The sequence below is a fragment of the Dendronephthya gigantea genome, unplaced genomic scaffold (assembly GCF_004324835.1).
Source record: "Dendronephthya gigantea isolate DGI-Jeju-01 unplaced genomic scaffold, DenGig_1.0 000163F, whole genome shotgun sequence".
NCBI classification, from domain to species: domain Eukaryota; kingdom Metazoa; phylum Cnidaria; class Anthozoa; order Malacalcyonacea; family Nephtheidae; genus Dendronephthya; species Dendronephthya gigantea.
The window spans coordinates 100,022-123,553 of record NW_021163173.1 but is presented as its reverse complement, the minus strand read 5'-3'; the positions used below and the strand labels follow the sequence as shown (position 1 = coordinate 123,553).

Genomic DNA, 23,532 nt, shown 5'->3' with positions numbered 1-23,532 from the left:
TGTTGAAAAGGCCAAATCAGAATTCAGTGCATTCCAGCCAGTCACTGTCAGAGATGTCTACCATCTCTTGCATGGTCTTTCTAGCAATAAAGCAACAGGCATTGATAATATTTCTTGTAAAATTATTAAAATAGCTGCACCTGCTATTTCAGATTCACTGACATACATTTCTAATCAGGCTATTACCCAGGCCATCTTCCCTGATGAATGAAAAACGGCTAGAGTAATACCTCTATGTAAAAATGGGCAATGAAACATAACTGTAAATAGATTATTATATTAGTTATGTATAGTTATGTTGGTTATATATCCTATGTAATTTTGTACACAGTTTTTAAAAAATATTCTTTTCTGTACACTTTTCACACGCCCCTCGTGGAAATCGGCTTCGGTTGACGGGGTCAGTGTGTTAAAATAAAGCTTTCTATCTATCTATCTACCTTCTTTATCTTCTTTGGTCACTCCTAGTCCTTCCTTATCTTCTTCAGTGACTCCCAGACCTTCTTCCTTATCTTCTTCGGCCACTCCTAGTCCTCCTTCCTTATCTTCTTCAGTCATTTCTTCTGTGACTCCCAGACATTCTTCTTTATCTTCTCTGGCCACTCTTAGTCCTCCTTCCTTAACTTCTTCTCTGACTTCCATACCTTCTTTATCTTCTTTGGTCTCTCCTAGTTCTTCCTTATCTTCTTCGGTGACTCTCAGACCTTCTTCCTTATCTTCTTCGGTCACTCCTAGTCCTCCTTCCTTATCTTCTTCAGTCACTTCTGGGCATTTTTCCTGGTTGACTAGATCTACTTCCTGTCTAACATCCTCCTCATCTTCTAGTCTTTTATCCTCACCTGCCACAGGGCCCACCGCAACAGGTTGTGTTTCGTCGAATACAACGATCAAGTTACCTTCAGGTACCGCATGTACCGTACTTGTATTGTATCGTACCAATGGTCACTTTTTGTAAAGCTTTTTTCCTGAATCTTGCTATTGTGTCTGAGAAGTTGTTCAATGTTGATGATACCTAATTTATTAATTCTACACTAATTTATCACCCTTTACTAGACACTGTTGTTGTGGTTGACAACGGGAAGTGTGTTGGTGTTGGCAAATCCGTACCTCTCACAAGTGTACATGGCCAGACCAAGATGATACCCATTAGTGCATTTTGTTGACCTGGGCTCAGGATAATTACCTCGCATCCTTCCAATGTGGAAACAAGGATCTAAAGGAGAACGTATATTTTTCAAAAGATTGTTTTTATGCTGTACCATGTACAATCCTGAGACAGCTTATTCAAAAAAATAACCAATTTTCTCTCTCTCCAATTAATTAAAATAATCCCGAAGCTTTCCTCGTCATAAACCTTGATTAGGACCCTGTTTATATGAGAGGCGAGACAGGACGATTGCCAGGACAGAAATTTTTCATCCTGCGTTTACATTATTGTTCAATACAGCATCATCCCTCCCATCTTGCCTCTCATATAAACAGGGCCTGTTTATATGCAGTGAATTATCCCGGCTAGGTGAGGTCAAAACTAGAACTAATCAGGTTAAGTCTTTGATGTGACGCCCTTTTTACCTCACCTAGCCGTGATAACTTGCTCCATGTAAACATGTAAACATGTTCTAATCTTACGACAACTGTCGTAATAGCTCTCTATCTTCCTGCTACTTGATATTGTGATTCTTTCCTTAAAAATGTGCTACAGTGCTTGCACTCATTGAATGAACAGTGGCATAATTGGGTATGCTAGGGTGCTGTTGACGCACCCTCAATCTTTAGTAGCTACCAGAATGACACCAAAATTGTAACCACAAAGTGCCAAACTCTCATGAACTTTTTCAAATGATTGTGTAAGAAATTATGGAATCAACTTGTGACAAAGGGAATTTACAATCTACGACGTGGTTATGCTGCCAGGACTTTGACATAAGCACACAACATTTCAAATTGTGCTAAAGAACCTATCTAGCTGATATTGCAGTTTCATATAAGCTATCAAACAGCATGTAGAGTTTCTTTGTTTAATTGTTTTGCAAGTGCGTCGCCGAGATGGCCGTGTTGTGAATGCGAACTCCCTAATAATACATAACGGTAGGATGTATGCCCTTCAACAAAGGAAGTTACTAAAAGTTTCTGAACTGTGAAACGAGACAAATTTGTAGATGAATTTATTGTACGAAACTTTGCACCCTTGATTAATTTGCCAGTTCAAGTATTATTCTAAAATTTCAGCTCCATCGAGTTAATAGAAGTATGTGATATGTGATATCGGTATCGATTTTGTCATAGGGGTGTAGAATAACTGTATTTTGACAGGCATCTAGTGCCGAAGACAAACTTCTAGATGGATTTATTGTATGAAACTTTGCACACTTGATTAATTTGCCAATTCAAGTGTTATTCTAAAATTTCAGAGCAATTAAGTTAATAGAAGTATGTGATGTGTGATATCGGTATCGATTTTGTTATAGGGGTGTAGAATAACTGTATTTTGACAGGCATCTAGTGCCGAAGACAAACTTCTAGATGGATTTATTGTATGAAACTTTGCACACTTGATTAATTTGCCAATTCAAGTGTTATTCTAAAATTTCAGAGCAATCAAGTTAATAGAAGTATGTGATGTGTGATATCGGTATCGATTTTGTTACAGGGGTGTAGAATAACTGTATTTTGACAGGCATCTAGTGCCGAAGACAAACTTCTAGATGGATTTATTGTATGAAACTTTGTACACTTGATTAATTTGCCAATTCAGGTATTCAGGTACTACACAGATTGTTTATATTATTGAAAGCGTTTTATCTCATCCCATCCTACGCATAGATTCATAGATACGAGAAGTAACACCAAGGCTTCCAGTCCCCCAACATAATGTCGTATTAGCTGCTCTTTGGCAGGGGTATCATGTGTTGCCACCCACTCACTGTCGCTGGATTTAGGTGCATCTTATGCTAAATTTAATCTTCAGGATCGATTTCAACAATTTCCTCATTTTCTTCACTTGCGGCAATCTCCTCATCGTCCTCATCATCTTCTTCCTCGCTATCAATATACTCATTGACGACCAACGTCCCGTCAAGCATTTTCTTAAAAACAGCAATCGCTTCTCTTATCATTATTTTCTTGCAGAAAAACATGTCACAGTTAAAATGGTTAGCGCAATCAAGGTAAAAATACAAATAACATAATTATCTAAGCTAGATTATTTGATATTTTTAAATTTATATACCACTCGCTTGTTCAGGGCGTATGTATACCTGTTCTGATTGTCAAATATCCTCGTCAACATCCTCATGAAGCAAGTCGTCTAAACCCGGTAAGAAACGATAATTATTTTTGAAACTGATATTATAAAGTCACCATTTAAATATTATCATGACTGGTCGCCACTTTTAATTCTTTATTGACAAAACCTCAAGTGTCAATGCCAGACCTACCCGTCGCTCCTCCCTAAAAATTACTTGATAGTAATTAATTACTAAAAATGACGTTTACGTACTTAGGTATTATTTTATCTACCAACCATTAATAATGGAACGTAATCGAGTATCAAGACTTGGCAAAATGTTGTCTTTGTAGTAACACAAAAAGACCCAGTTTTTTTTTTAGTCGAATGCTATTAAGGTACTCTTCAACAGGTTTTCTTTTTAAGCGTAAAGATTTCTACTGAGCATGCCCCGAATCTACAATCAAATATGGCCGCCATGTTACTATAGAAATATTAAGAATGTAATATAAAAATCTAAATTACACCCATTTGTACCCTCTTTAACGAAGTTGCAGACATCAACTTTTATCTGGAAAAGCCTTGGTATATAAATTTTACAATAATTTTATACAAGTCTTTAAGACTAACTTGATCCATTTTCAAACTGATTTTAGCAACGCTTTGCGTTATAGAAACAATAATAACACACCTTAATTATGCAAGGAAAGCTTGTATTGAACAGGAAAATATTGTTTTTGACTGTCAATGTTCCACACAAGTATCTGCAGCGCTGGTATGACTTAAAGCAAGATGGCAAGCTTCAATACTCGTATGTAAAAATTTTGAATGCATTTATATCGGAGAATGGCACTGAGTTAAAGGTAGACTGTGAGAGAATTAATGGTATCATTCGTAGATGTTGTGGACAGATTAAAAAAATAAATTCAAACTTCTCCGAGGCCGTAGAGGTGTTGAGTATTTGTCGAAGTTCAAATGCATTTCTGTATACCAGAAGGAAATTGCCAAGCTGTCTGAAGCTAAGGAAAAACTGGAAACTGCACAGGCTGCTGTTAGTACCTTGTCCAAAGAGAGTGAGAATTTAAAAGAGCGATTCGATGAACTTGTGAAAGAACTAACAACATTAAAACGAGGAGAGAAACATGGTGAACAGCAGATTAAAAAAGTGCAAGATGATTATAGCAGGGAATTAAACATCAATGAAGCACTCAGAGAGTACATTGACAGAATGGGGATTCCAGATGATTTCAAAAACAGTGGGAAACGTATACCTGAGTTGGGGAAGAGACGACAGAACAGAAAACTAAAAAGGCTGAAAACTCAAGTAGAAAGAAGCTTGTGGTTTGCTGAGACATATGGAGTAACATTAGAGTCTCTGAAATTCTCTGACAATAATGGTACTGATTATGACTTAAAATTCAATGACCATGTACCAAAAAAAAGCTTCAAAGATTTGCCAGAAGCTGAACAAAAAAAAATCAAAGAGGTGCTTTTGATTCAGGATAAGTTCTGCATTGGCGAAGCGGCATACCATGAGCTGACCATGACTCAAAGTGGAGAGTCACTACCCCGGTCGTATCTGGTGAAGCAGTGCAAAGACTCCTTGAATCAGCTTTGTCACATTGAGCACACACCGGGAAATAATGAAGGTGCCCAGGTGAATTTTTATGATGCACTCAGGAATGAAATAAAAAAGCATGTAAGTTCACATTTGTTGTGTGTGTCTGTGTGTCATTGCATAGAATCTTGAAATGAAATTGATTATATGGCATATTCTTCCCTTTGTATTATTAGATAAGAATGTGCACACTTACTGGTCAAAGCCCTCCTACGAAATATAGTGTCAAGTTAAGTGGTGATGGTGCTAAAATGACCAGGATTACTGGCTTTATTGTCATATCATTTTCAATTTTAAATGACGGAGATGTTGTAATGTCTCCCAGAGGTAAGTTTATTAAATTATTAATTTATGGCTGTGTTTGTATACTAAATGTTCATCTGGAGTTAATTTGCATGGATATTGTTGCTTATGCTGTAACTTTTGCACATAAATTGATTGTACAATATTTTACATTTCAGAAAATCATACCATTGCTGTGATAAAGGAAAAGGAATGCTATGAGACTCTTCAGTCTTCATCTCGCAAAATATTTAGCGATCTAAATAAGCTTGTAGAAACTGGTGTGCTCAGGCTTGATGGGGAAAATGAGGTTGCAGTTGAGATGTATCTAGGTGGAGACTATAAGGTAGTATAAACAGCACTTGCTTTTAGGATTATATGGATATATGTCATAGTAATATAATTTTCTTCTCAGTTTTTTCTATTATTGATGGGGATGAAAGGGGCAACATCTGATTATGCTTGTATTTGGTGTAAAATCCACAAGATGCTTAGGTAAGATTATAAATATTTCAATTAAAATTTTTATATATTTGGCAGCACAGATTTACCCAAATACTCTAACCACTTGAAGTAATGCACATCTCTCTTGTATAAAGATTTAAAATATGAACTGCTAAAAAGAGATTAGAATGTACCTAATCTGTAGCTTTCATTATTCTGATTAATGGACTACCAAATTAATATTCCTGTAGGTATATGACAAAACCTGAAGACTTCTATTGGATGGTGGATTTAAAGAGAACTATAGAGGACATTAGGGAATGTTGTATGAGAAATCAGTTCTCCTGTGATCGTCCACCCTTGCTAAACATACCTCTGGAGAATGTTGTTCTTGATGAATTGCACTTAATTCTCAGGATTACAGGTAGAGTATTACAAACCTTTACACCCATCCCCACCAAAAATATTCACCCCGTTGCAAAAAATAAAAATTCATCATCCTTGCCAAATGATGGAACAGATATATTCTATATATTACAATTTTTTTACAGACAAGCTAACCAGTAACTTAGTGTCAGAAGCACTTTCCCGAGATAAAAAGGAAAATATGAACAAGGCACCTTGCAATCGGACATCTACTCATTTGGACAGCTTACTAAATGCCATTCGCAGTTGGGGCATCTCTTTTAATGTCTGGGAAAAGCTGGATGCAGATGGTCGAGGAAGTGGAATCTATGACTTCACCAGCATAATGGGCACAGACAAAAAGATCTTACTTGAAAAGTTGCCATTTAAGCTTGATGGTGTCATCACTCCTGCTACAAGTGATGCAGTTATCAAACTTTGAAAGGTACAGAATTCCAACAATGCACAACTATTTATTCCAGAACACCAAATTAATCAGTATTTGACATTTGTGGAGTCTGTCAATTAAGGCACAAATAAGGGTTGGTGCAACTTCAAGCTATTAGTCTACCTGCTGGTAGACTAATTGTGGTCACAATGAAATCTCCACTGCTAAGTTTTTTTGTTTATAGGATTTTAATCACATCTACAGAGACCACATTTGTATGAAAGCACCTACAGATTCAGACATTGACACTTATTTTGCCAAGGTACACAAAGGTACAGGTATGTAGGTAACTGCTTGGGTGTCACTGTTTACATCACTTGGTGGTACTCTTGAAGGATATGGAAAAGCCAACATCACGCCATACATGCATGCAATGGTATATCATGTGCCTCGGTTCATGAGAATGCATAACGGAATAAAACAGTTTTCTGGACAAGGTAAAATTCTAAATAAAACTGCCAATTATATAACACAACAATTAGTTTGGTGCTTGCAGAAATGCTCCATTCCTGAATTCCAATCCCTTTTGATTAATGTAGGTGTTGAGAAGCTGAATGATAGTTGTCGAAGAGTCCATCTTGAGAAATCAAATAAATGGGATGCAGCCAAAGATGTATTAATGGCTGAAGAGCGACTTGGAGTTCTCAGTGAATTAGATAGGACACGAAGAGCATATCAAAAGAAGGATGATGGGTATTGGTTAAATAGTATAAGGGAGAGTCGTAGAAAGCACCCACGACTGTGTGACCATGAAGAGGTGTCTGATGGATCAGAAGATATCTCTTTGTTAACAGCAGATGTACTCCGATCAAGGTTAAAGGACATGGGTGTTAAAACAAGGGTTAAAAAGCAAAGTAGGCTGGTGGATATGTATACCATTGCATTGCAATCACAACCACGCTAATTAATACACCTTGTAAATATCTGTACATATTATATAATATAAATCTTTTAAATCTATTTCATTAGTAATAAATTACATAATTATATGACACCTATATATCCGAAAAACAACAAATAACTGTATTCTATACATAACAGGTATCACATGCTCTCCTTACAAAATGTACAGATACTTTTTCTATTGGCATTCTTGGTGCTTTTTGCATTTTGCTATTGACATTATGGCATCTTGATGGTGACCACGAAACAATAGGTTTGGCTTTAATTGGAAACACTATTGCCCGGCCTTCCCCATGTTCATTAGGAAAGTAATACCAATCAGTTGGAAACATCGAAAATTTGTCAAAGTCTTTCTTTTGATACAAAGTGTATCCTCTGTGTTCTGATGGAATACCTTGGTTGGCTGTGATGTAACGCCACACATCAATATCCATATTGATCAGCACAGTAGCCAATGACTTGCTTTTTAGGCCTTGGGATGAGCATCCAAAAGATGCTTAGAAAACGGATTCCGTTGCACCCTTCGTGGAACTACATAATTTTCACATGAATCAATAGATAAAAATTTACTTTATCAGAATCCGTTGTTCCCCAAGCAAAACAGTTGCACAATTGGGAAAACAATCCCTCCAAACTTTGGCGTTTCGAAATATGCTAACCGCCATTGTTTTAGTAGCAAATACGCATGCGCTTGTCAGGCAAACTTGCACTGCGCACGCGCATAAGTACGCACATGCTTCGAAGTGGAAACACGCTTAGTTATGCAAAACAGTAATGGCTGAAGATATTTATAAAACTCGAATATCGTCATGTTTTATTCATTTTGATGGTGTTACGGAGCAACTTTGCAAGGTTATATGCCAAAGGCTTAAGAAATTTCTTGAGTGTAGGTCTAAATGGGCCAAACTTAAATGTCAACAAGCTGAAATAGCTAAGAAATCGTATGAGAACATCGATGACGGATCTGTCAATTCATACATGGAAAATACCCTGACAGCATTAACTTAGAATGGTACCATCATACGAAATACTGGAAGAGATTTTGTGATGAAGAGAAGATCCGTAGACAACAGCGAAAAGAAGAAAGCTCTAAAACTGTAACTTCTACCGAAGAACTACATATAGAGGTGGAACCAATAGAACCAAGGCAAAAAATTACACGCCAATCAGTCGCAGACGTTTATAAGACCCTGCCTAAAAGAAACGAGCACGTACTTCCAGAGATATGTATTGTTTGTGGAAGAGACGCCTATGGTTCTCACTAGACAAGGTATGGTCATTTTGATAGATATAGTTATACTAGTGCATGTGCACTAGTAGCACAACATTCTCGGGTTTGGTTTTAAAATATCTTGTTCACACCATGTAGGTTTGGAACTGCTAGCCTATGTTATGTTCGTTAGTGACAACTGTGCTTATCGCAGGAAAACATATATCTTAATCATTTATCTCAAGTACCATAGGAAATTAAAATTAACTAGATTTACGCATGGGTAAGGCATGCAGTTGGACCAGAAACTTGGCAGTATAGTTGAGGTATTCTGGCAGCAAAATCTACAAGCTAAAGTAAAGTTCTGAGTTACTGGGAAAACATCTGTAAGTCGTTTTTTATTTTTATTTAGTTATTGTAAGGGTTGTTTAGAGTTACACTATATAATTTTAGGTTTATGTATTTGTTCTTTTAGTCGAACCACGATTCACGCTCATGTTTAAGACGATTGCATATCGTCAATTTCGGGTTAAAATTATATTCAGATTGTATACGAGTTTATAATCTATTATTTTCATTGCCATTAGCAAAAGTGTATCTACCCATTCTGCGTGCGTTTTGGACTGTTTTCCCTGCCTCAATTGTGCTCACACGTAAGCTTATACCGTATTGGGATTACTGTTTTGCGTTCGATGGTCTTAGAGCTTACACACCAGGTAACTAAGAAGAGAAGAAGAACCCCACTCATGTTGGCAGAAACAATTGATGCTGGTCTTCTACGTACAGCTGCCGAGAAAAGGAATGATGAATACTCATGCAAATCAGGGGAAATGACTGTGCTGCACTGGAAGTCATCTATCACAAAGTTTGGTACTACAATTATACAAAATTTCTCACCAGAGAGGCAAAAAAGCAATTGGAGACTGAAAGATCTACATCAGTGTACGAGAAGTCTTATGATGTCTTCTGTAAGAAAGTAATCGAGACTGAGGTCATTGCAAATAAGCAAATAAGGTATATGAAACATTTGCTGGAGAAATTTGTTATCATTGCTAAGGACACAGAGAATGTGGATGCATCCAAATATAGAGCTTCATCCAAATAACGACTGATGAAAAGATATCCCCAACTTGCGTTCTATGTACCGAAAATGAGAAATGTTAGTGAGATTGTAAATGTGGAAAATTTGGATTCTTCCAAATTAGTTAAGGAACATATGTCAAAAAAGTCAGAAAACAATGATGAAGACTTTGATGAAGAAAGCTATACCATTGATGATGATGATCTGAATTCCAACACAGAAACTGAGGAAAATTCTAAAGTCAATAAGTTACAAATTCTATACAATACTGCATTGATTCTTTGCCAAAAGGTCCAAGAAATACCAAAACTAAATCTTCCTTAGCCACTATTGGCATCTGATTTGACAATGGATAATGTGCAAAAAGTGGTTCCATGTGAACTTTTTAATGTATTGGCTTGGATTTGTGGATTCTCTTCAGAACCAACTTTAAGTGAGTACGTGCCAATTGAGGGCAAGAACAGTGCCAAAGTAACATCAATTGTACAAGACCTTGTGAATTTAGCACCTGGGAGAAGGTATCCTACGCCCAAGAGCATAGCACTTGCCATGACAGTTAGTCAACTGACAGGTTCAGCCTCAGTAATTTTTCTATTGAGTGGCTTTGGACATTGCATGTCACACTCATTTGTATTGTGTCTTGAGACTGCCCTTGCACAGATGAATACATCCAAGGATTCTGCTATTCCTCCAGGCTTTGTTAGTGATGTGAAGGCTGTAGTTAAGCGAAATATTTAACTTGTCCCTTGATTGTATGAGTTGTATGTATATTTATATATTCTCCGTCCTGTTTGATACAGGTGGGTTTTTTACTTGACGCAATTTTTATAAAACGGTATTTTGAATCAATATCCAATGAATTGAAGTGATTTAGCATATGAGCAAGCAAAATGTGCAATGTGTTTTAAACAATATTTGATGTGTGTGTATTTATTTGTTTATATTACAAGGTTTAATTTTAATTCTGTGATTTTATTTTGTTGTTTTCATACAGGAAATCGGGGAAAACCCACAGGGAAGATCCATTTTTCCTGTTTGAGCGTGCGCAGTGCGACTTTGGCTGACATGCACATGCGTACTTGCTATTAAAACAATGGCGGTTCGAATATTTTGAAGCGCCAAAATAACAAACTTTGGAGGATTTTTTTCCCCAATTGTGCACCTGTTTCACTTGGGGAGCAACAGATTCTGATAAAGTAAGTTTTATCTATTGATTCATGTAAAAATTACGTAGTTCCACGAGGGGTGCAACGGAATTGCATCTTTTCGATGCTCATCCCACGGCCTATTTCAAGCCTGTTTAAATTGCATTGAAAAAATTGCGGCTTGCAACTTCTAGTCGAGTCAAAGCAGGTTTTGGTGGTGTGAGGTAGCTCCTACGAAACAAGTAAAACCAATAAAATCATTGGTTGTTGGTTGCATTGAAAGCAACTTTGACTAAACCTATGTATTTAGAGCAACTCAATGTTACTACATAAGCCATAAAACTCCCAGAATTAAAATTAAATCACATTCGATCTTGTTATCCAATAAATATATAACATATAGCACTTACATTAAGAGGTCTGGTGTTAAATTTTGAGATGGCTTCCACAAGCAATATTGGTAAGACCATCCCTAAAGAAATGAGAATTATAGCTTATAACTAATGTTTCATACCAGTCTTGTCGTACGTAAACTGTTTACAGCTTAACGAGTAGCTTATACAGTCTGCACAAAATGAAAATCATTTTAATATTTTGATATTTTGTACTTATGCGTCGTATAACTCTGTGTGTGATTATCCTTTTGACTTCGTAAAACCTACCACGCTTTCTTCTAGGTGCGCTGTGGTACAAAGTTACTGAGGAAAGCGCATTTAGTTGTGTATAATCGACAGAAAGCTTTGAGCTTCGCTTGGTCTTTGTCAACTCAATAGACGCCATCTTGTTTTAATTTTGTACTGATGGCCGCTGGTCAAAAACAAGTGCGTGTCCTGAATTTCTGGCCATGAATCGTGTGAGAAACATAATTTTACCGAAATATGAGCACTATAAATATAAACATACAGTTCTTCGCAACAAACAGTTTTTCTCTAAATGTTCACATATAACTGATTTACAAATTGGAGTTGCAATTACCTGATAATTATAATGTATGTATGTTTGTATGTATGTATGTTTGTATGTGGTATGTACAGTGCCTCTGTTGTCTTGTGGGTCAATCCAAGGAAAATTACCATCCAAAGCAGTCTCAGATGTGACATCATCTTTTCAATCAGTTTCTAACAACCGATTTACCACATTATATTGCGTGATGGAATCGCTAAGTTTTTTCTTTTCCAGAGCATTTTTGCTACGCAATCTAGCCCTTTGTTTAGACGAATCTGAATCATTCCAACAGTATATTAAATACATACTTTCATTTAAAACATTTACATTATTAACTACGACCACAGTTTAAAGTTTCTGTTATTAAAGTTCCTGTTAAAATAAATGTATACTTAAACCTGCTAGACGGCTAATACTTTTCTTTTGCTGTGAAATAGAAAAGCATAACATTTCAATCTCTTCGCGAATAGAAATTCTTTTTCTGACAGCCAAAAGATTTTTCCCCTCTTGCAGGGCTTGTTGCTTCCCTAACTCATTTCCAACTATACATAGAGTCGATTCAAGGTTTCTTAATTTCTTTTCTTTCTTATCCATTTCCTGATGTTTTGCCAAGGCTTGAGCATACAATCCTGAATTCCCGTCGTTTATTTCTGTTTCAGCTTCATCACCAGCAACATCGAGGAACGGCTTCAAAGCGATAGCTTCGCGCACTTCGGTATACAGCTCATAGTAAAAACAAGATCACCTTCACGCTTCGTCATCTCAAACTTCGACCCTGGAAACACAAATGTAAGTACAGGTAACTATAGTTAGTCTATAGCCCTAATTTTACGGGCTAAAATTTCAAGCGAAAGGCGAAATATTTTGCCTGCTTCTTTTGAATTGTGAGCAATGAAGCAGAGTTAATTTTTTCAAGTGGTCGAAATTCAAAAGAAACAGGCGAAATATTTCGCATTTCGCGGAGAAAAGGCGCCCGTGGAATTAGGCCCTATAACCGGCATTGTAGAGCATGTACACGCTACTGTCTGTATAGTAGTTTGCGAGTTTTAAACATTCCACCTGATACACCTCACGCGTTTGAATCAAGCAAGTTGAAATGAATAAAATGCGTATAATTACGTACGTTTCCCACACGCTGTTATTTCAGCAGCCCAATTACCGAACTCTTCACGATACGCTGAAAGATTTAGCTCGTTTACCAGCTCATCAAGTTCCTTCTTATTTTCTTCTATTAACTTCTTTACCTGTCACAAGAGAATTGAATTATAAATATCAAAAGTCTATTTTTAGTTTACTGAGAAAAACTATTGAATAATAAAATTTACGAATAAACAAACATACATAAACATATTTCTTGCAAAGAGTGATTGGCAGCTTAAGAATCTTTAACTTGTTCCAGTGAAGAACATGCTCCGTTAGTGCTTCATTGCGACCTGTCGTATATAAATGAAAAAGCTTAATCCGTCAATGGCAAATGTAAGTCTTCAGAAATTAAGAGGTAAGTAGTCAATGTAACAAAGTGTTGAAAACGATGAAAAATATAACATTTAGACATTATAATCAATAAACCACAGCAAATTCACACGCAATCAATACATTTTACAGGAAACCTAAAAATTCGAACAGCTACGTACCTGCTGCATGCATGTATTTTGTTGTTGATCCCAATCTCGAGATGTAGCTGTTGATTTGCTCAACTCTTCACCTGCAGTGTAACCACTTCCAATTTGCCAACGTCCACCCCATGTGACCTGAAAGGTATGAATATTATAAGTATGCAATTTGAATGATTTCCTAATTAAAATTGGTTAACATTTGTTTTATTAAAATATTGGCAAGACCAAACATGAGCTTTACCATGCATGATAGATAATGCTGGTGCCATCAAAAAGGCTTCATCAGGTGACAAATCTTTGGGAAGCGAAATAAACCAAGGCCAGTACTTACAAATCACATCTTGCCATAAGAACTTAACTTTATGGTGAATTAGTCGGTTGATTGCAAATAATGTGTGTATCCATACAGTTCACCTTGATGCATATTCACAGCAGATTGAGCCAGAGAATGTCTACAGCCTGCTACAACAAGACCAGTTGGACCGTATTCCTTGCAGCTTTCCAATGAGAGGAACCACAATAGGAATTACTTGAATGACCCTGGGAGGATTGAATATGATTTATAAGTATAACTCTTATGCAGTTTTGGTATATTATAATTGTACACAAAACTGGTATAATTGCACAACTCTCCATAATTACTCACAATCATGATCATACCTTAGCTGAGTTGTTGGAATAAACATTGTTCAAGTGCTCCTCTACCAGTTCATCATCTTCAATGAATGTATTTTCATAATAGCATTTTCTTTCACCTCTATAAACAAATTATATAAATCATGGACATTTGGTCAGTATGATTTTAGCCAGGCAACAACACAATACCTTGGCACACTGTTGTATCTATAAAGTTTAGCATTTCCATCAACATGACACGAATGTTGGGATCTAAAACATGATGGGCAATTTTCCCATTGTTTTTCTTGTAAGATGTCAACTTCATGCATGGCAAAACACCATTCTTTGAATGCACGATGAAACACTGATGTGTTGATGATACCTGACTAAAAATTGATCAAGAAGATTATGCACAGTTTTAGACCACTACAGGTACAAAATTTGATTGAGCTCTTGCTTGCTAATTGTTCATTATGATTTGTACAAATCTATGTACAGTGACCTGAGTATGATTCACTAACCCTGCCCTTTTCACTAGATATGGAGGCCAAGGACCTAAGAAATGCTGTCTCAGATGTGCCTGGCATATACTTTCGCAGTGAATCCCAAACTCTGAACACATCTTCACAGAAGATGTAATTAAGATTCTTTGGGCCACCTGGCCAATACCCTTAATTAATTATCTTCTCCAGTGTTAATGGTGAGAACTGTTGATCACATCCAGTGCAACTGTATGTGAATAAATACAAATCAAATCTTCCTGCAAGAAAACATTGAAAATTAACCACTGTACGCTATACACAGCTAAACTCGTACCTTTGGCTGTTATAAGAATGCACAATTCTTTAGAGGGGATGATAGAAAGTGTACCCTGGCCCTTACAATAAATACATTATTTGCAAAATAAAAATGGAGCATATCTTCCTGTAAAAAATGTAATAATCAGTCTATTTTATACAGTATAAGATTACTGAACCAGTACTCGCAGTTTACCTGAAATGATTGTATAAAAAAATAAATGCATGCATAGCAATATTTATAATTGATATATTTCATAGTCTCTGGAACAAGAATATCAAGAATATAGTCAGCATCTGAACAAACCAATGATAATTTTTGAATTAATAAATTTACAATAATCACTTACTGTTGAAGCCTGGAGATCCATCTGGCAGGACTGTTTCAGTAGGAGGAACTGCTTGATAAAATCCATTTATCCAAATATCAGGGTCATGCAAAGGTTTTTTCTCATGAGCTGTCTCATCAAAATTGTTACAGAGTAATGCACCTGGTCCACAGTGGCGACACTGAACAACAGCTCTGTCTTCTCCGCACAAGAAGCAAACAGCCCCAGTTTTAGGAATTGCATGACTTTTTAAAACAGCAGCAAATATAGCAGATCTACTATTTTCCCATGCAGCATCCACAGACTGCATTCTTCTTGTCCACATGGACTGGGTACTGGACTTCATTTCTTGAGTCAAACTTTCACAATTTTCTATACAGGTGGTCAAATTTTCTACAAATTATAAATAATAGACTTTGCATATGAATTGCACAGTAATACTTGCACGCCAGTGTTGAGTAGTAGTCGTAATAAGTAGTAGTAATAAATGAAACATCACGGTATATAGGGATGAGACTAACTTCTTTGTAGAGAAGCATCAGATGATTCTTCATTAATTATGTCAAAATCAAAACCACTATCTGATTCAAATGGGCAAAGGTCAACATTGTCGCTCTCTAAAGATACAATAATTATTTACTGTGACAGCGCTATCACACAATATATATACATTGCGGATATTCTATATAAATTATGATTAATTTCAGCAATCTCTCAAGCAAGATCGTCCATCAGAATGATGACGCTCCAGCAAATGAAAATGGAGCATCCATCTACGATTTGCGCCGTGAGATAATTAATCATCGACATGCCCAAAACAAGCTGGTGTTGCAGAACTTGAGATCAAGTATGAGTGAAGAGCAAATTCAAGCAAATGATCTAGCCCAGTTGAAGGGATCCTCAGCTTGGTTGACAGCACTGCCACTTTCTAATGAAGGGTATGTCCTCGCGAAACGAGAGTTCTTTGACACAATCTATATGCGTTATCGGTGGCCATTGAAGCCCCTTCCATCCTTCGCGCTTGTGGAAAATCTTTCACCGTGGACCATGCCTTGTCGTGCTTGAAAGGAGGTTTTATTCATCGACGACATGACGAAATCCGTGACCTTCTCGCTTCTGCCATAGACGATGTGGCCTATGACGTTTCTACGGAACCTGCTCTTGCTCCTTTAACTGGCGAAGTACTTCCATCCAGTGCTAATTCCGCCGACAACGCCAGAGTGGACATTGCTGCGAGAGGTTTCTGGCAGAGATGGTGGATGTGGAAGGGAGACTTCTCACTTCCTTTCGTTCCTAGCGGGCAAACTGGCTGAGAAAAAGAACTTTAGTACCTCCATCGTTCTCAACTGGTTACGTAAGACGATAGCTTTCACTCTTCTTCGCGCTAGGGTTGTGTGTGTTCGTGATAGTCGTTCCTGGAGAACTTTAAACATTCCTTCAACTACAGATATCTCGTTGTCGGAATGGAACTCTAATATTAGATAAAGTAGTTTTCTCTAGTTTATATTTAAGCTTATATGCATAATTTTATTTTTTTTCCTCTTGTATTGTGCATGCATTATAAAAAGTATATGATATTGATTTATTATGTAATTATAGTAATGTTCGAATAAATTATAATTATCATTAATTTACCAGTAACACTACTAGTTTGGCCAGAGGTAGCTCGCTTTTTGCTTTTTTTGCGTTCAGCAACAGAGCGGTATTTGTAATTGGAATCACGTATTCTTTTACCACTGCTATCGTACATAAGGAAGATGTCGCTCTGTTTGGGGTCATTTTTTTCTCTATTGTACCGGTTAATTCACGTAAGTTTTCTAAACTAGCCTCCAAGGAAAGCTGTTGTTGTGATGACTGCTTTGACGATTCTTTGGCAGCCGCCATATTGTGTGATATTACCATATGCGCATACACATGGACCAATCTCTGGGCTCTGGGTCCTACAAGTGTTTGAGGCTTGAACTATGTATTATGCATATTCTTACGGCATTTGACATATATCTATAATAGATTTTTCTTAGAGTGAGGATGTGTTGATACAGCATAATACCTCTTGCAGTTCTTCCATTCCCTTTGCTTGGTCCTCTACTTCGTCCTCTGTATGGTTGATTTCTCTAAAAAAATTTGTATCAATTTGATATGCACACTTGAAAAAATAAATCAAAGCCAAAATATGTTATTTAACAAATAACATATTTAAAAAATATCATTACTGGTTCAGAACTTGTGAAAATGTCCAATATATTATTATTAGCCAGTGTTTCACTTTAAACATAAAGATAGCTATGTCTTATAGCCTCCTGTTATACAGGCTTGTTATATGTCTGCTCTAGCTTTCTCGGATCATAACTCTTGCAAAAATGCCAGACCCTTTATATATTGTCAACTTAGCCTTTACCTGTGGAATCAGTTTTCACAATCTTATCAATACTCTGCTTGCATTTTTACACACAGTTGAGATATGCTCTTCAAAATCCAGTTGATGATCAATCCCTAATCCCAGTAAGTCAAGCGTCTCTGTTGTCTTAATTTTGCATTTGTGTAGTTCTAGATTAAAGGAGCTGTGCCATGGCGTGCGCATTTTTTTTGCGCATAACAAAAATATATTCGGATCTGAGAAGCAAACACTCAAACAGAGCAAACAAGATTCGAGAATGGTACATAAAAATTTGCATTGATTAGCATATATGTATATTGTAGAGCCAAATTGTTGAGTTTATTTTGTTCTCGTCTCTATATAGACAAGCTGTTGTGACTGCAAGAGTTCTTGCAGTGTTAAAAGAAAAGAAAATGGGACTCGAGGTTGTCCTTGCAAGGGGAATAATGTGACATGTTCAGAAGAATGCAAATGCGGTACTCGAAAAACACCATGCCAGAATAGGGTAAGCCTGTTACTCTAATAATAGATTTCATTGAAATGATTGTACTAACCTAGTAATGCCTCAAATTGACGATTTCTCTATAGACAATGCCAGGAGATTTGGAAAGGGAGCGAGACGATAGAGGCAACACTCACCACATTCGTCTCACTCACAAGCCAGCTAAATTCAAGGAAGCGCAAAAGAAAAAAAAACACAAAGACGTTAAGGTATTTAAAGCGTGTATCGCTGTATTGGACTTATTGGTTTAAACTTTATATGCACTAAAATGTTTGTAATAGTGTTTTGGTATTGACCTGAAATAATTTAAAATGAAGTTATTGAATGGGCATTTATTACACCAGACATCTACAGATATATACCCAGGTATATTTGTCTGATAATTTTCATACTATTATAGGATTTCATTGAGACAATAGATGATCGTTTGGTCAGAAAGCTGGCTATTCGAAGTTTACGGAGATGGATAGGCAATATGGATTACATACACAGCTTAGTTATTATGGAGGATGACCTTGACGAAAACAATTACCTTGGGGAGTTTTCAACAGAAGAACGAGCTACTCAAGGACCCGGTGAATTAGAAAACCCAGAGCCAGAAGATGATCCAATGGTGAATAGTGTAGCAGATTGGTGTGTTTGTACCAAATGTCGTCCTATGCCACAGGAAATTGAGAATAAGTGTTGCAATTTAAGAAAATGTAATGTAGCGTAGATTTGAATATGCATATGTATGTATAAGTATAGTGCATAATCTCAGCAGTTATACGACGTAGCAGTTTGCATTGATGGCGTACTTCTAGCAGCGCTAGAACACAGCTTAAACGGAAGTCAGAGGAACAGCTATTGGGCTAGATGTACAAGTAACACAGTGCTGAAACAGTGCTTGGACAGTGCTAACACCACGCTAACACGAACTAATGAATTGCCTTTTATGGTAATAGCACTATATTTGTTATCGGACGATGGGATTGTATTACCATAGTTTGCGCGCCAGTTATGTCCGATTTAATGAGGGCGAGCCCTATATAAATGCTCGCACAATTACAAATAGAAGAGAGAAATAAAGAGAAATAAAAAGAGAAATATACAAGAGATATATACAAAGCTGTACATAGAAGGAAATATATATTCCAAAACTTCACTGGTGTGGGACTGCTTGATATTAGCAAGTTTCCGAAAGCACAACGGCGACGGCTAGGCAAGAGATATATTTAAATAAAACTGCGCATGCACCAGTCAGAGGAAACCTCGAATCGACGTTTTCGCTTCACGCGACCGACGTGTAATAAACAAACCTCACGTTGCAGCTAAAACGCGAGATCAAATAGACAAAACTCACCAAACATGGCTGCTCAAGAGAAACAAAAAAGGTATGTATATGTTTATTTGATCTCTGCTTACACCCCAACATTGTTTACACGAGAAAAAGTATTTTGATTCATCGTGGGATTCATACAACGTGGATTCTTACAGTATTTCGATTCATCGTGGGATTCATACAACGTGGGTTCATACAACGTTTCAACAGAAGCCTTTTGTCAAACTTATATTGCTAGCGACCTATTAAACTAACCTTTTCTCTGATGCAGGAGATTTTTATAGAGGTTTCCTCACTCTGTAATGGTTGCAACTATAGTAACTATCATTTGCTGGCCGGTTTAGGTTTTATACAGACAGACAAACTTTGTTTTAATACTTTTTCATTTTTTATTACTTTTTATATAAAATAGTAAACGTATGTGTTGGACAACAAGCCATGATGACCTGTTTATTCGTGAGATCCTTATGTTCGAGCCATGGAATTTCAAGAAAGGTTCGCCTCAGAGAGGGAATTGTTGGAAAAATATTGCCGAAAGCCTAAATCAAATTTTAGACCCATCATTTAGGGTTGAAGACAGATCTGTCAGAGATAGATTTAAATTGTTGGAGAAAAAATATATTAAAAAAAAGAATGAAATGGAACAAGCATCAGGGATTGCACCAGAGGAAGAGATGGAGATGGAAAAAGGCTTGGGTGAAATTATTGAATTGTTCAAGGACAGTGATTTGGCACAGCATCTGAAAAAGGAAAAGCAAAAAGAGACAATGAATAATGAAATGCAGCAAGCAGAGGAACTGCGGTTGCAATCTTTTGAAACCATAGGAGAAACATCCAGAAGGAAAGGTAGCGACAGAGAAAAAACAACCCCAAAACGAAGGAAGTCTGAAGACACAATAAATTATTTGAGAGAAAAAAGTGAGAAAAAAATGCATGTATGACAGCAAGAGTTGGAACTTAAAAAAGCAGAGCTTGAGGAGAAAAAGGCTTAATCAGAGAGACTATACCAACTTATTATGCAACAAAATGAACAAAACCAAGCTTTGCTCCATCAACAGCAACAAGTTAACCTTTCTTTGATACAATTTTTAACAAAACAGAATGAACAGAAGTAGCATGTACAAGCAATTGTATGTTTGATTATATTTTTGTTGTTGTGTAGAGCTTTTAAAAGCAACTTTGTTAACTGTTCACATTAAATACTTATTTGCTACCTCAATTTTGAAGTGTTTTCAACTTATTTATCTTTATCATGCCATTATATTCATTCATTTGGGGATGCAATTTTAAATAATTCAAATACTATAAAAGTCATGCTTTCAAGCAAATTAATTATTTAATAAGTACAGGTCAAAATGTCATTTTAAATACACCCAATCTACAATGTAACAGTTTACAAATAGAGTAGTCTTTTAAAATTGCCCAGGGAGTGGAGGCAATTCATTTTGAGTGACAGACCAAAAAGGAGCTTGGAGGGGGTAGGGTATTGGGCACCAATATATATTTAAAAGTATGCTCTGATGGAACAAATTGAAATCAGTTGACATATAAATTAGACAAAATGTGTGATGTCATCACGACAGATAATTACTTATTGATCCATTAAGCTGCATGCAATGCACCCAAGCAGTATATCCTACTTATTTTTTTACAAATGCCACACTATTTCACTTGTTAATAGCTATGGAGCTTAATGATTTAAACTACTTAAATATATTTATAGTGCTCTTATAAAAACACTTTTAAAAACATCAGCTAAAATATTCTTGAATTAATGGTGGAGGAACCTGAAAGTAGTCAGATGTGGTTGAGCCATAGAAACAGGACCTTGAATTTTGCAGTAGAACACACACAATGTACATTTTTCCTAAGTATGATTGTAAAATTAATTTTGGGATAAGTTCGGTTAACATTGGAGGTGGCAAAGTCTCTATGGGGAATAGGTTTGAGGAAGGTGGGACATGCGAATGGGTTAGGTTGGCGGAGACAGTTATGGTGCCAGGTGGACATGAGATGATCATGTCAGCAAATGTCGGGGCAATTAGTGACAAGGTCACTGGTATAATAAAGGGCTGCCCAGAATTCCTTTCTAAGCACTCAATTCTGGTCGCCTGAATTACTAACAAAGCCACGGGATAACCATGTGCCTGTCAGGTTATTAAATCCTTCTAAAGACGCATTCACCATATACCGAGGCACATCCCTTAGGACGTTTTCCCCAGCAAATGTAGAGAGTCCTGTAGAACCGAACTCGGAGGTTTACCAAGTGAGGTATGTTCATGGGAAAGCTAAATCAAAATTGCCTAAAACGACATTAACTCAACTGTTTAATTTTAAAAACACGGACATAAAAAATTGCAGTTGGAGGCATTTTTGAGCGATTTTGAAAACGTAGTCTCGAAAGGCTCGTCAGACTTGGGCAGGACAAACCGAGTAAGACATCGTATTCCCACGGGTGACGCTGCTCCTATTAAACAACCCCCGAGACGTGTCCCTTTCCATCAGAAGCATGAGATGGAGAAGAATTTAAAGTCAATTCTAGATGATGGCGTTCTAGAACCTTCTTCAAGTCCTTGAGCCTCCCCAGTTGTTCTGGTAAAGAACAAAGATGGTAGCACAAGATTTTGCGTTAATTATCATCGCCTCAACAACGTCACACAAAAGGACGCTTTTCCATTGCCGAGGATTGACTCGACCCTTGATGCTTTAGGTGGGGCTAAGTATTTCTCCACTATCGATCTTGCTAGTGGTTATTGGCAAGTTGAAATAGACCCATCGGATCAAGAGAAAACTGCCTTTGCAACACCACAAGGATTGTTCGAATTTCGTGTTATGCCGTTTGGGTTGACTGGAGCCCCAAGTACTTTTCAACGATTAATGGAGTCTGTCTTGGCGGGATTACAATGGTCCACGTGAATGGTTCTTTCTGAAGATATCCTTAAAGAACATCTCGAAAGGTTACGAGAAGTATTCACAAGACTTCGTGAAGCAGGGCTGAAGGTGAAACCACAGAAATGTAAACTGTTTCGGAAAGTCGTACCGTTCTTGGGCCACATCATCTCTAAGGAGGGGGTTGCAACCGATCCCAGAAAAATAGATGTTGTGACACTATGGCCGGTACCACTGACCAAAACCGAGTTACGTAGCTTCCTGGGATTAGCTTCCTATTATCGGGGGTTTATCAAAGATTCTGCGGCGATAGCTTCACCGGTTACATCATGCACATGCACTGACTGTTGGAAACGAGAAAGCATTTGTGTGGACTGCAGCTTGTGATCGTGCTTTCGGTGATTTGAAGAAAAAGTTGGTTAACGCTCCCATGTTAAGTTACCCGAAATTCGATTTGGAATTCATTCTCGATACGGATGCAAGTGACCTGGGAATTGGCGCTGTGCTATCTCAAGTTCAAGAGGGCGAAGAAAAGGTGATTGCATATGGAAGCCAGACACTCACTAAGTCTGAAAGAAACTATTTGGTTACGAAGAGGAAAATGCTCTAGTTTTCTATAGTCAACATTTTCGGCACTGTCTATACTGTCGACAATTCACCACACAAACTGATCACGATGCCTTACGATGGCTTAAAAACTTTAAGGAACCAGGTGGACAGGTTTGCGCGTTGGTTGGAGAAGTTAGCGGAATTTGATTTCAAGGTACAGTCGCGGCCAGGGAAACAGTGTGGGAATGCAGATGGGTTGTCTCAGAGACCACCGGATGCTGCTAATGTTCCAGAAGAGCCCACGATTGGTACTGCCGCAGTTAGTCCAGAACGGAGTTGGTGTTTGCAGTGGACAGCTGCGGAGTTGCGGTCGTTGCAGCTGGCTGACCCTGTCATCAAAGATGTGTCAAATCAAGAGGCACAGACGGTAGCTCAAAAACTGGTCAACAAGTTTATTTGCTGTTTTAGGGCGCCTAGTTGTTCCTAGTTGGAAAGTTGTGCCTAGACCCTGATGTACAAGAGTTGTGCATCAGGAATACAAGTGACATCAGGAATGACCAGGAAGATAACAGGACCAGGGCTTTTTGCAAAGCTGCTTATCGACAATTTATTCTTGCCCGTCATGGTCATCTTTGGGAAAGGAAATAGACGAGTGTGTTCATTATGTGTTGTGCTGAAAATAAGAGAATGTTTTCCGTCTGTCACAGGAGTTTTTATATGGGGTATAGGGAACACTAGCAATATAAATCATGTAATATTCCCAGACACCTTCAGCTTCAGTCTACAATCCTCTGTTGCCTATTGTCCCTCCAAGAAAGTCAACACAG

At 37.3% G+C, this 23,532-nt stretch overlaps 1 protein-coding gene, 1 long non-coding RNA gene and 1 pseudogene across 2 annotated transcripts; 2 read left to right on the top strand and 1 right to left on the bottom strand.

Moving 5' to 3' along the window:
* Positions 1–432: 432 nt before the first annotated feature.
* Positions 433–3,083, bottom strand: LOC114537730 (cilia- and flagella-associated protein 251-like). The gene is made up of 2 exons (XM_028558823.1): positions 3,002–3,083; positions 433–896 (listed from the first exon to the last, which is right to left on the bottom strand). Exons 1-2 carry the CDS (start codon positions 3,081–3,083, stop codon positions 433–435), a joined length of 546 nt encoding a protein of 181 aa, XP_028414624.1.
* Positions 3,084–5,448: 2,365 nt separating this feature from the next.
* On the top strand, positions 5,449–9,941 carry LOC114537729 (annotated as a pseudogene).
* Positions 9,942–12,443: 2,502 nt separating this feature from the next.
* Positions 12,444–13,402, top strand: LOC114537745. The gene is made up of 3 exons (XR_003688629.1): positions 12,444–12,496; positions 13,107–13,205; positions 13,313–13,402. It is a non-coding gene; the product is annotated as an uncharacterized LOC114537745 (long non-coding RNA).
* The last annotated feature ends 10,130 nt before the right edge of the window (positions 13,403–23,532 follow it).

Bases quoted from the DNA above. Each gene is read 5' to 3' on its own strand.
- LOC114537730 (XM_028558823.1), bottom strand. From the start codon at position 3,083: ATGCTTGACGGGACGTTGGTCGTCAATGAGTATATTGATAGCGAGGAA. The intron at 897-3,001 runs GTGAAGAAAATG...CGGTACCTGAAG, and splicing joins CGATGAGGAGATTGCCGCAA to GTAACTTGATCGTTGTATTC.